Genomic DNA, 13,623 nt, shown 5'->3' on the forward strand with positions numbered 1-13,623 from the left:
ATTCGATCCCTGTACCTGACTCACACATAAATGTAGTGCAGTTCTGTTCAATTACATGGTCAGAAGCTTTAATTACCTGTTTAAAGCACTAAGCAATTTCTGAGGAACACTTGATATTTGAAATCACTCAAACAAACACCCATATCTTGATAGCTCCACCATCAAATTCAAGAACATGGCGATAGGCTAGAAGTGTGTTTTGGTATTCTGTGATTCAGAGAAATCACTTACTGCACCTTTAAATTCCTTCACATTTACTATTGCAGTCTAAAATTGCATGCACTCCAGTAGGAACTTTTTTAATTAAGTGATTACTTTGCAACCATAAAAAAAAAAAAAAGAGTAAGTTCTGTATAGTGCAAATGTGTGTATGATGAATGTAATCTGGATGCACTACATTCGCCATGTCATAGGGTTATTATATCTATTAAAGAATTATGCAATTTCGGATGCAGCATATAACTTTTCTTTAGTAAGTCGAAACACAAAGAATTCCATATTTTCACATTTCATTTTATTGTACAAAAAAAGAACAAATAGTGTCCAGTGGAATCAGAGTCTGATATGATCGTCTCTATCCTCTGCAGCACCAAAGTTCATTTTTCTCCAGAAGTATTTGTGGATTTCCTTAAAAAAAGGATTATATTTGGTTATATCACATTGCGTAATGAATTATATGGGTATGTTGCACTTTTATGAGTGAGATAAGGGGACAGATTTAATGAAATTACTCACTGAGCTTCTTCATGAAGAATGACAACTTCCTCCTCTTCGCTGTCTGAGATTAACATCACTTCATCTGTAACACACATACACACACACATATGGTCCCCACAATGTCAAAAATGTCAGGTTATACTTTTCTTAACATGTAGTCCCTACAACATACAGAATATATGAAGCACACACACATCAATTTTTTGGCAGACAATTCCTTCTCAGACAGAATAAATATATATATATGAAGTGTGTCTACAATTACTCTACAGCACAAAAACACACGTCTGACACAGTACCTGTTTTTCTGTCCTCTGTCTGAGATTCATCCTCTTCATCCTCTTCCAGTGCCCATGAGTTCACGATGCCTTCACCTATCTGTGCAGTTCCCATGCCAACAAGAACAGGAGAAGGAACACTAGCTTTGGGGTCAAGGAGTAATACTCAGTTAAAATAATTTATCTGGCACAGCAATATATAGACAATATCCCTTTAAAATGTCATTCATCTTCAGTGAGACATCACTCTACTTCTGCATTTCTAAACAAGATATTAAAACATTCTCAATCAACAAGAGTTTTTCTAAAACTATCTTTAAAGAATCTGTCTGGGCCAGTAGATACGCTTCTGTGGTAGTTTCTGTGCTGTTCACAATGTCATTGGCAGTCTCTTTGACATCTGTCATCTCCACCGGGACTTCATCTCTCTTGAGGGTTGTGATTCGCTCTTTGGGCATGGACTCAGCAAAGCCAAACTTTCCACCCTCCTTTCTAAAAGAACAATCATACATACATATCTGTTATAAAGTAAATAAATAAATAAATGAATATATAAATGTTTATTTTTTTAATTGCTTTATATTTGCTGTAAGACAGAAAGAGTGATAGAAGGACTTTTAATTTGAAATAAAAGCCTTTAAATTTAAGATCAAATTCTAACATCTAAATTTAAATAAAAAAAAATAAAAAAAACATTAAATGGTTACAAACAACATTAAACATTAAAAACAGACATTAAAGGGGTCATATGACGTTGCTAAAAAGAACATTATTTTGTGTATTTGGTGTAATGCAATGTGTTTATGCAGTTAAAGGTTTATAAATAAATGCATTATTTTCCATGTACTGTACATTATTGTTATTCCTCTATCACCCGCCTTTCTGAAACGCATTGATTTTTACAAAGCTCATTGATCTCAAAAGCAAGGTGTGCTCTGATTGGCCATCTATCGAGTGCGTTGCCAAAACTTGCGTTTATTTCAACGAAACACACAGCCACAGCGTCTCCACGACATGGTAGCGACAGTACAACAGCGATAGTCAAAGTTACACCTTCTTTCTTTGTTTGTTTGAACATTTGGGTGGTGTTATGCAAATCTTCCCACATAGTGATGTAGAGATGTGGGGGCGTGTCTAAACAAGCCGTTTTAGGAGGGCTTGGATGAGTCTTAACGTTTATAAAGAATATCTCTTTGGGTTTGAGACTTTAGTTTTTGCAACTTTATAGATCTTCTTTATACACCAAGAGCTTGTAACACTCCAAAGAGAAAGGAAAACTTGAAATCACATCATATGACCCATTTAAACTACACACACATCAAACCTGATTTTTCTGTCATTCTCTAAGGCCTTGTTGATGAGCTCTGTAATTTCAGAAACTTTTACACTTGCTATTTTACTGCATCTTAAAACCTGAAAGAAAACAAAATGTTTATGATAAATCGATTAAATGAACTAAAAACAAATAAAACTGGACTAAAAATGTATAACTAACACATTCTCTTACCTGGTCTTTGAGAAGCATGATTCCTCCACTAGACTGAATGGAGCAGATCTCTCGATGTTTGTTCATGGCTATCACCAACAATCCATCCTTCACTCGCTCTTCTCGTTCACAAGGGTCCACAAGCAAATAAGAGCTTCGGAAGAAATAACAAGTAAACAAAGAATGTAGAAAAATCATTTCTTATGTCAACTGAAAACAAAAAACAGCAAGAACATAACAAAAAGGCAAAACAAGTTCAAAATAAAACTCAGTACATAGTAGTAGTATTTGCTACAAGTCAAGTCACCTTTATTTATAAAGCGCTTTATACAATAAAGATTTTTCAAAGTATCTCCTCAGTATTAAATAAGGAAGTAACGCAAACAATGATGAAACAATGATTCATTGAATTCTGCTGGAAAGAAACTCTTAAAAGACAGAAATAGCTCCAGTCAGTTCAGTAGAATAATAGAAGTTAAATATAGTGATAAGTGTCATTATTCAGCGAGAGTCTGTCAATGTCACAAAATGTGTCAATTATGAAAAGCAAAACTAACTAAACAAACTCAAATGCATTGTGTGTTTTTCCATTTGCATGCAGAACAAGATCAGTAAAATTTGTGTTGCTGTAAGAGATTGTGTGCATGTGATGTTTCTCACCCCTGCAGGAAGAAAGCAAAGCTGACACATATAGGCATGTGATAAATGCTCAGTGGAATAGGATCTCTCTCCTCTGGACTGAACTGATCAAAAAAAGAAAAGAAAAGAATTGTGACATAAATAACTAATGGAAAATAAAATCCACCTTCTAATCACACACACATATATATATAAAAACAGCCTAGGCAACGTTTCTGCAGTTTCATGACTCACCACAGTGACATCTCGTCCCTGAATAGCAACATCTGGCCGCCTAAAATGTGAGAGTGCAGATATAGCAGCAATGCTGGCTGCATCCATCAAGTTTCCATCATGATTTAACACATGGACATCAACCCGTATCTGCCAAACCTGTCATTCACAGAGATACAGGGAGTGAAGGGACACTTTATGTGGAACATGGGACAAATGAGTTGCTCTGGTTTTTAGTATGAGAAAAAATTATATCACTGTTCAAAAGTTATTGTTTTTTGTTTGTTTTTTTAAATAAAGTAAACACTGTATATTGTGAAATATTATTACACTTTAAAATAACACTTTCAAATATAATTTTAGTGTTCCTGTAGCTCAATTGGTAGATCAAGCGCAAGGTTGGGGGTTTGATTCCCTGGGAACACATGATAGGTAAAAATTGATGATTAAATGAATAAAATTAATAAATGTAAAATGTAATGATCCTTCAGAAATCATTCTAATATGCTGATTTGGTGCTCAAGAAACACTTTTGTTTAATATCAGTGTTGAAAACAGTTCTGCTGCTTAAATATTTTTTGGGGAAACTGTAATATATTTATATATATATATATATATATATATATATATATATATATATATATATATATATATATATATATATATATATATATTTAAATATTTTACATTATTTTTTTCAGGATTCTTTAATGAAATAAAAGTTATGTTTTTATTTGAAATAGATTTTTCTGTAACCATCTTAAATCTTTACAGTAACTTTTGATCCATTTAATGCATCCTCAAAATAAGTATTAATTCCATTACAAAAATCATACTGATCCAAGCTTTCCAACTGTAGAGCATGTTATATACTCTATGTTATCACATGACAAGTGTGCATATAACCTTTTCTCCTGAAACTACACAGAGAGACTCTGTGTCTATGCATTTGGAGTTCCTCAGACATCTCTCCAGCTGTCTGTTTAACGTCACCAACAACTCTGACTGTCTACAGAACACACAATGAGAAACACACAGGGATTAGGACTGAAGAAACCACACACACAAGAAAGAATAATTTGCAAGACTGTGTGTAGATAAATGTGAACCTGTTTGGCTCAAAGGCTGGTGATGCCATGGGAGACAATTCCAAATTAAAAAACATGATGCCTTCTGTGGGACGTGAATCTTTTGGAGGCACCAACTCACAAGATACCTGACACAACACCCTGGGAAGAAAAAGAAGTGATACGAATGGGTTTTCAGCGGAAGTACACAAACAAAGCATGCAACTGATTATTTGTTTTGACTTTGAACTCGTTGGTTTAGAGAAGCAACTATAAACGGATACCTTGTTTTTCCAAGTTCCACGCTACAGCAGCCATAATCAGATCCAAAAGAGATTTTAATATTCCGGTAATCGTATGTCTCTCTCCCGTCTAAGCGCTACAGAACACAGAAATATGATTAAGACAGAGATGTGGTTTGCAGAATAACAATGATCAAAATGTATGTAATCCTAATGATATCGCATGTTAAACATAAATTCAACATTGTGAAATTACTTTTTTCTGCTCTATAGCTTTTAGAAGAAAAAGCCTCTCGCAGTTTGACAGCGGAGTATCCCTCATGTTGACAGCTTGAATATATCACAAAACAGCTCGGTTTATCACTGCATCCTCTCGCACGTTTCATTCAGCGTAGAACCGCGCGCGATGTTATGACGTAGGTGGCGCGCGGTATTTGCGTATGCGCTGAGCGGTAAGCATTTGATAAACAGTATAGAAAAAAAAATTGGTAAACAGTAGGTCATATTCTTTGAAATTTCATGTTCCACCAAAAGAACAACAACAACAACAACAAAAATAATAATAATGCAAGTTAAATACATTACGGTATATATAAATATATAATTCAGTATTGAAAACTAGATGTAGAAAGAATATGCTTCTCAAATTTCAAGGTTTAAAAATATATATAAATAAAGTTTGTTTTTTGCTAAACATATTTTTACTAATAATGTTAGACTATTATATTGCTAAAATAAAAATCAGACATAATTTACGTTTTTCAGAAATAATTTTGTTGAATTTGTATTATATATTTCAAATAGGCTATCTTAATTTAGGCTATATATGTGAGAAACTCGCTTATTCTGAATTCTTGAGTTTGTGCATGTCATTGTGCCTGAGTTAATTAGCCTACTGATTTATTACTTTATAGTTCGATATCTTTAGCCTAGTAATCCAGCTGTGAAATACAGAATTGCAGCCTTAAGATTTTAATCTTGCATAAAAAAAATATTACAAAACGAGCCTAAAGACAGGTAAACATTGAGATAATCACTTTGTTGTAAGAAAAAAAAATGAAATTTAAGTGTGCCAGCCATTTCTGCTGAAATAAAAAGAGCTAAATTAGAATTTAGTTATCTTCACTCCTGGATGAAATGTCATCAAAAGTTATCAGATAGGTTATATGCTTAAATTTGTTTACAATTTAACAGTAGGCTATTCAATAATCAAATGTATTTTAGAAATTAGGAGTTTTTTTGTGGATTAGCTATACCAGTGCATTATATATTTGGTTTTGCATAAGTCAGAATCTCAACTGATGCAAATGTTAAACTACTTAAATGCCATTCAAATGCAGATGTTAAAGCTACTGTGTGTGTGTGTGTGTGTGTGTGTGTGTGTGTGTGTGTGTGTATTTCAAAAGTAAATACAGATTTTAAATGTAACTTTATTTTATTACTGATAAAATACACATTACTATTAATTCACAGTAAAATTATATTTTTGGGACCTCGTGGTTTTGACTTTGCTTAGGGCACGTAAAATGGTAAAATCGCAATTTCACGAGAAAAAAATAAGAATTATTTGTCTATTTTACCTCAAACCGTTGTCGATTGATTTCTATGCATAAAAACATAGTATGATTAAGATTTTTGGACAAAGCTATCTTTAGTCAGTTCAAGCTGGATTGTCCGTCTACCATTGATCTGTTAATGAGATGAAACTTTTTCAGACAGTCTGGGTCATTTTGGCAACCCAGCATTGGGTCAGACTGTGAAAATAGATTTATTAAGCTAATTCAGCGTTTATTAAAAATTAATGAATCACTCTCCTTTTCAGTGCAACAATTCTGATAGTTTGATGGATCATAATCTCATGCAATCTGTAACAAAATAATGTGATTTATTATGTGATATTATTGGAAAACTATTGTTAAGCTCGAACGCGCCTGTGGCAAATTCACATGTACGCAGATGTCCCTTTTAAAAGCGCTGTGGTGGCACCAGCCGAACACGACTAATCCTAACAGTCTTGTGGATATTGTTCAGCTGGTGCTCTTGTGTGGGACTGTTGCTCTCATAACGTTATGATGGATGGCCTGCACACTCGCCAGTCCTTTGAGCGGCTCAACGTGATACTCGCTTGTTGAACACAAAGACGCGTGGATATTTGCATAAAAAAACCCCACTCTATCATCTCTCGTCTCTCCTTTCCACCTACATACACATTTACACCACACACAATAACTCTTTGATTATAGTTCATGTCAAATGTCATGCAAGGGAAAAACTAAATAAGAATAAATAAATGCGAGAAAGCCTATAAACAAAACTGCTTAAAATAAATACGATACTGATTATATATATAGCTAAATACCGATTACGTCATAAAACCACGATAATTAGGCTACAAGAAACAACGTTCAGAAAAGTGTGAATCCCTGCTTATACCAGGCTTGTATATTTCCAGTTTATTCGACTTTAATTAAAACTATAATATTAATTCATAAATGATGAACGTTTTATGCCCTAATTAGCCAATTTTTATATTATATGCCATTATGAGAAATATCAATATTAATGCATAATGTATTTAATATGTAATTATCTTCTGGAATTCTAGCTTATTGTAATTCTATTAACCATTAATGTGTGTAGCCTAATATAAACTATATAAATGCCCCATTAAACAGCCTAAAAACCGAATATAAAATTTTTGATTATGAAAAAAAATGTACAAATGAATGAATGAATGAATATGTGATTTGTGGAAGTTTGTAGAGATTTCTAAAACAAAAAATAGGTATAGGCTGCAATCATTTTGCTTCTGGCTGATGCAGGTGGAGGCAGAGATGATGGAGAGACATGTCAAAAGCATAATAGAATGAGAACCACCGCCTCGTGTCAGTGAACGACTTAATCAGCTGAACTTCAGGGCTAATAAAAGCCACGGAGCCCTCGCATAAGAACAGTTCCGAGGACTGCACCAATAGTGATGGAGTTCAGTTACCTGCCTTCCTCTGCATACGAGTCTGGGATGGACACTGGCCGCTCCACAGAGTTCAGCTCCTGCAGTCAGCCCTTCAGCTTTCAATACAACAGGTGCAATTTAGGAAACACGACCAGTTGCCATTTCATTGCGCATGGTTCACATCAACCCTCACACTACATAACAGGTTAGTCCTTGCTTTAATCCGAATTATTAGTATATCAAATTAATTAAGGATGTAATTGTTTGCATTTGGCTAAGATTTTTAACTTGAAACATGACAACTACAACCTTTTCACTACAGAAAAAAATCTAATCCTTTTTTTTTCTTTCATATTTGTCTCATGTTCAAAAGCTTTGGGTAGTTTGTTTTTTTATTAGCTATTTTTAAAGATATTAATATTTTTATTCAGCAAGGATGCATTAAATTGATCAAATGTAACAGTTAAGAGTTTACATTTTGAAAACAATAAATAAATTAATGCTCTTTTTTAAAATTCTTATTCATCAAATAACGTTTTTATTTTTAAAAAGCACGATTTATTTATAAATAAAAACAAGTTTTTAACATTTATTTATTTTAATTTCATATTAAAATAATTTCTGAAGTGTCATGGGACACCCGTGACTTTTACAGTTACTGATTTTGTTATTTTATTAAAATGCAAATATATTAAGCGGGATAGAAATATATCTATATTATATATATTACAATAGTTATTAGGCTATGTAAAACTAGGTAAAAGCCACTTCAACTTCAGCGTCTTGTATGTATATTGTAGGCTATATTCCAGATAACCGTATTAGAATGATTTCTGAAGGAGCATGTGACACTGAAGAATGAAGTAACGACTCTTTGTCATCACAGGAATATTTTTATTTATTTTAAATAAAACATTTCAAAACCTTACCTTACTAAAACTTTAGCATGTTGTAGAGTATACAGATGCTCCAATTATTTATTGTAAAACACAATATATATATATTAAATTGTGTTCAAATAAAATGTCATTCAATTTCCAGTTCACCACAAACTTCTGGCTTATGAACGAGGCGTCCAGGAGAGACGCAAACAAAGGCGCGTGCGCACCATCTTCACGAGCGCGCAGCTGAAAGCGCTCGAGCGCGTGTTCTCACAGATGCATTATCCAGACATCTACACGCGAGAGGAGCTCGCACAGGAGATCCACCTAACGGAAGCTCGAGTTCAGGTACCTGAGCCTCTGCACTGATCATTCTTCTTAAAAGACCTCAACATTAGCAGCAAGCAAATGAAAGAAAGCATGAATACTTAATAAATAATTACATTGTTAATATCACGTCAACTGGTTTTTATTGGGTCAGGTGTTTAAAGCTGCGGTAGGGAACTTTTGACGCTCTAGCGGTTAATAAACAGAACTGCTTGCGTCTTGCGGAAGAACATCGTAGCCGGAACTACTTCTCTCTGTTTATGTCTATGAAGAATCACAAAGGTACTGTGTACTCCGCCGCGGTATCCCCGAAGCAATCTAAAATAGTCTGAATATAAACACTTATTATAGGTGTACCCTAGTGATTCAGGACAAGCTAAAAACACGGTTTGGAAAATGGATTGATGGTGTACTCGCTTATTATATACATTTTTCTACATTTTGAACACAAACAAAGTTACGGACCGCAGCTCTGATTGGTTGTTTTTTACCGGGAGCGCATGACTTTCTGCAAATGGCAATAGGACACTGGGAGGAGCCAGAGGATCTTGATTTTTTTCACAGATTATCTGTCTCATATTCTACTGTCAGGACATAATGACAGGTTTAATAAATATGTAAAAAATATATTTTTTTTACAAAAGTTCCCTACAGCACCTTTAAGTGTATTTATTCATTATTTTATTCTGTTCTATTCAGGTATGGTTCCAGAACAGACGCGCTAAATTTCGCAAACAGGAGCGTGCATCTCTATTGATTGAGTCATCTTCTAAAGCAAACAGTTCACCTTCCCAATACAGCTCCAAAACGATGACAGTCCCTGACCCAGACAGTACACAACCCACCCTTATCCCAAACCCGGACCACAAACAGGACAACAGCAGTCTCCGAGAGGACCAGGCTCCATACGAACTGACCTTGTTCACACAGAGGTCAAGAGGTCACCAAACTCACTGTGCAACAACCGCCTGCATGTGTTGAAAGAGTTCAAACCCTCAGAACCCACTGCATAGATCTCTATAGTGCCATTCATTTACCTCATTTATGTCATTTATCTTTTAGAACCTCATGCAAAAAAGTTTGTATATATAATTGGAGAGATACTAGATTTATATATTTTTTATTGATTTGATTAAAATGGAAATAAATGAAGCTGGATAGAAAAAAAGTGTCATGTAATCAGCTAACAGTGTAATCGTGTACTGCTTTTTTTCTGGAAGAGATACATACAGCTAAATATTAAGATTTACAGTACAAACACTGCACACATGAATATATACAACCATATTGCACTCACAAACACAAGCATGTGGGTCAAATGCAAGTGCATTTAAAATAGTTTATTACAGTTTATTAAAAACATACACTTGCTATAAAAGCCATTGCATTTCAGCGTCTTGTAGGTTGTCTTATATCGCTCATTTTTAAAATAAATACAGAATATGAAAGTATTTGTCACACACATCTCACTCATCCTTGGCTACTCTTTCCAGTAATTATTGCCTTACTTCTGGGTCAGTTCATATTCTAACATTGCCACAAAATAAAACAAACGATATACAAGCAACAGTCAAAACCCCCTGGATCTAAAATGACAATGCCTTTAAATCTCAAATATTAACAGAAAGCATAAACAGAAGTTAAAAAGCAGCTGCTAATTGCAACCTGTCCTTGTAGTTTGATATTTTGGTGAGATTTGGATTGAAATCCTTTCCAGTTGATTTAGATAAATATAGATATTTAATAATTGTACATGTCTAAATGCACATGAGTGAAGAACTTACAGAGGGTGTGAGTTTCATTATTAAATCTCTTGCTCGCACATTCATGGTGTTCGAATAAAGTACAAGGGTAAAAGCAGAGTGCTCAGTGCATATGCATAATACTCTCACCAATACACATTGGTAACTTGAAGCTTTGGATGCAAGGGTGGCTGACATAGACATTATCTAGGAGCGCATTTCTAAGGCACAACATTGCAGAAGAGAGAAAGGCAACAGAACACATTAAACCGTTTGTAACGGAATAATTTCAAAAGCTAAAAGAAAAGGATTACACTTTACATTACAGTGTTTATTACATAATATACTTCTGATTATGTGGAGCTTCTTTGCAGTTAATGTTATTAATTTGTTAGCTTGTAATGTACGTGTAACATGGACATTGTAATGTAAAGTTTCAGAGATCATGCAATCTCACCACTCAACTGCAGAGCAAAAACGTAAATATTAATAACAAAGTTTGAAAAAGAATGAAATGGAAATGTAAGATCTACCTTAAGCAGCATGCTGTTTCCATGGTTTTAAACAATACTGCACAAATAAAGTATCAAACCCTCACTGATCAAACAGGATAATGGAGGAACAGAACTTGTCAATCAAAACCACTCCAAGTAAATAAAAGTGATGGACAATCTTTTCTGTATTCACTTCGTGTTGTCTGTTAAGGCTTCAGGACAAATCATCTATAGGCCTAAAAGTCGCACAACATCATGCTTTCGTCTGTTAGTGGCGAGCATATAAGAACAACGTGAGATACCTGCAAGACCTTTACAAAAACTGACATAATTAATCACTCATAAAATAATAGATGCACATGTTCTTGAATGAAAACTGGATGCTTGTGCTACCTCATGTTCCACAACAGACATGGATTCGGTCTCACTCTACATTACAGTGCACCATGTTACAAAGCATTTACATAAGAAAGTACTTGAACAACATGTAGTCAATAGTAGTTCAAGTTTAGAATTCCATGTCAGTGCTGTTAGGCCAAAAACATCCTCTAAACAAGTGCACAAAGGCAGATGTTTCTGTCTACGCAGTAGTAGTGTGCATACTAAAGTATGGTGTCATTTTCACACTTATAAAAGCCATCCAAAAATCTCACTGGCTAAAACATCTAATAAAATGAAATATCTGCAACAGTTCTTGCAATTTCTGCAATCTTGGTTTTAGATTTTTATAAACATTTATGCACTCTCTAAATTAGTACTTTTAAGGTACATATTAGTACCCTAAATTGTATATATTAGTAGCTTTTGGCTACCTAAATATTATTTGAGTTAATGGCACAGGTATTTATCTCGATCACCACCTTTAGTACGGAGGTTGGATAGTGCACATTAATGCAAGAAAGCACATCTTTATTTGCGTGAAGCATTTTCAGGCCTTATCGCTATTGAAATGTGTGTAACATGGCCACTGTGAGGTAAAGTGCTACCAGTACTTCTTATTGTCACAGTATGAACAGACTGCTGTAATCGCTGTAATATTCTTTACCGTGTAAGCAAGAAGGTGCAAAAACAGTCAAATAGTCCAGAAGGAAAAGCCATCATTTGTGTGCTTGATTGTGCTGTAAGGAAAACTGTTGGAAACATTGAATAAACATTTTTGTTGTTGGTTATGTTCCAGGGATGGTTTAAGATTTCAGGTGTGAGATGTGCAGAGGCATCACAATGTTGTTGGCTGGCCAGCAGCTGCAAGGAAGGAGCACATTAAAACTGTGTTGAAAATAGTTACCAGAAAGGGTACCAGAAAATCATATCATCACATTTGTAAAAAATTATGATAAATTTTGACTTTACTAAAAAATATTTTATTACTCCTAAAATTGTATTTGTTTTTTACTGCTAAAAATAAATAACAAACAGTGGACCATCAATGTAACAGTGTCGATGAAGAGCTTGATATGAATTATGATAAGAAATATCAATGCAAATATCCCTCGAATGCACTATTTCTATTGTTCTTCTCTTCTAATGAAACTGTAATTTTGTCAAATTATGTACAAAGTGCATATATCAAATATTATTGAATTGTAATTATAAAATAAATAGTAATAATTACTTGTGTGAATTTAAGATCAATAAAATGCTGGCTATAAAAGCAAGATGTTTCGAAACACAGTACATAACTTGAAATGTGGTAGAAATTGACAGAAATGTTCAAATTTTTTATATTAATTTATTAAACTAGTGAAGTATTTAAATAGTTTATTTTCTAGAGTCAACAGGGCATATAGCCAAAGAAAGTTGTTAAATAATTAAAACCTAATGTCATTAAGAACACAGATTTTAAACACAGGTTTTTTTTCTGTTCATCTTACAAACCCCAGTAAATAAAAGAGGGGAATTATAATAACCTGCACATTTAGGATCATGTTTAAGATACAATTAAAACTCATTAAGACTCACCCCTTGATTTTATGTAGCATTCTTGACAATTAAGAAGTCCATTTCGAATTCTGACATCAGTTCCAGCACTTGAGTCGCCCAGTAACCCTTTACATATGCCACACTAGAACACATCAGATATTCATATAAGAGGAGGTAGATATTACCCACATATAGAGAGAGGAACACAAATGAGCATTACCTTAAAACACTGAATATGGAAGTACAACCCCAAGCTTTCAATGATCATGGCTGCTCCTTTACCCAACGGATGTGCACAACTGGAGCAAAGCTTCTTTCCACTGACTGACCTGCAGAGGGCGCCATACAAAGACATATATTCATGTCTAATGAAACTATAACAGCTAGCCTTCTTGTCTTGTCAAGTCTTGGAAGAGCAACAATAAGATAATATTGTATAAAATAGGTCAAAATGCGTTCTTTAAGTCTGAGACCAACATTATTATATATATTTTTTTACATATGTTTTATTTTTAATACACGTGTCTTTAAACTAGACCTTAAAAGTGGTAACAAATGCAAAAATGTAATACATGCACGCAATATAAATAAACAACACTGTGGGAGCATTTAGCATGATTATGTAACTCCTGAAATGAAAGCAATGATTATGGCTTCTAATTAT

The 13,623-nt window shown here is 34.0% G+C and overlaps 3 protein-coding genes across 5 annotated transcripts in view; 1 reads left to right on the plus strand and 2 right to left on the minus strand.

The window, feature by feature from the left end:
• Positions 1-492: 492 nt before the first annotated feature.
• LOC127964490 (exosome complex component RRP45) lies at positions 493-5,091 on the minus strand. The gene is made up of 12 exons (XM_052564737.1): positions 4,899-5,091; positions 4,685-4,779; positions 4,443-4,562; positions 4,240-4,342; positions 3,355-3,492; positions 3,142-3,224; positions 2,503-2,635; positions 2,320-2,408; positions 1,341-1,487; positions 1,017-1,135; positions 736-799; positions 493-627 (listed from the first exon to the last, which is right to left on the minus strand). The coding sequence occupies exons 1-12, from the start codon at positions 4,962-4,964 to the stop codon at positions 597-599; spliced, it is 1,188 nt and encodes a 395-aa protein (XP_052420697.1). The 5' UTR covers positions 4,965-5,091; the 3' UTR covers positions 493-596.
• Positions 5,092-7,619: 2,528 nt separating this feature from the next.
• Positions 7,620-9,958, plus strand: LOC127977719 (paired mesoderm homeobox protein 2B-like). The gene is made up of 3 exons (XM_052582793.1): positions 7,620-7,698; positions 8,637-8,824; positions 9,503-9,958. The coding sequence occupies exons 1-3, from the start codon at positions 7,620-7,622 to the stop codon at positions 9,782-9,784; spliced, it is 549 nt and encodes a 182-aa protein (XP_052438753.1). The 3' UTR covers positions 9,785-9,958.
• A 153-nt stretch (positions 9,959-10,111) lies between these two features.
• LOC127964573 (LIM and calponin homology domains-containing protein 1) overlaps positions 10,112-13,623 on the minus strand; it is a 43,819-nt gene continuing 40,307 nt past the window's right edge. For all 3 annotated transcript variants that reach the window (XM_052564845.1, XM_052564979.1, XM_052564911.1), the window contains 3 exons: positions 13,180-13,288; positions 12,999-13,101; positions 10,112-12,281 (listed from right to left, as the gene is read on the minus strand). In XM_052564845.1, the coding sequence (XP_052420805.1) occupies positions 12,256-12,281; positions 12,999-13,101; positions 13,180-13,288 (238 nt within the window). In that variant the 3' untranslated portion in view covers positions 10,112-12,255. The remainder of the gene's footprint in view (positions 12,282-12,998; positions 13,102-13,179; positions 13,289-13,623) is intronic.

This window comes from Carassius gibelio, chromosome A1 (genome assembly GCF_023724105.1).
Source record: "Carassius gibelio isolate Cgi1373 ecotype wild population from Czech Republic chromosome A1, carGib1.2-hapl.c, whole genome shotgun sequence".
NCBI classification, from domain to species: Eukaryota; Metazoa; Chordata; class Actinopteri; order Cypriniformes; family Cyprinidae; genus Carassius; species Carassius gibelio.

Coding starts and splice junctions, on each gene's coding strand:
- LOC127964490 (XM_052564737.1), bottom strand. CDS start 4,964: ATGAGGGATACTCCGCTGTCAAACTGCGAGAGGCTTTTTCTTCTAAAA. Junction 4,563..4,684: donor GTGGAACTTGGAAAAACAAG/GTATCCGTTTAT, acceptor TTTTCTTCCCAG/GGTGTTGTGTCAGGTATCTT. Junction 1,488..2,319: donor GAGAATGACAGAAAAATCAG/GTTTGATGTGTG, acceptor TTGTTCTTTTAG/AAAGGAGGGTGGAAAGTTTG.
- LOC127977719 (XM_052582793.1), top strand. CDS start 7,620: ATGGAGTTCAGTTACCTGCCTTCCTCTGCATACGAGTCTGGGATGGAC. Junction 7,699..8,636: donor CACAGAGTTCAGCTCCTGCA/GTCAGCCCTTCA, acceptor TTCAATTTCCAG/TTCACCACAAACTTCTGGCT. Junction 8,825..9,502: donor TAACGGAAGCTCGAGTTCAG/GTACCTGAGCCT, acceptor TGTTCTATTCAG/GTATGGTTCCAGAACAGACG.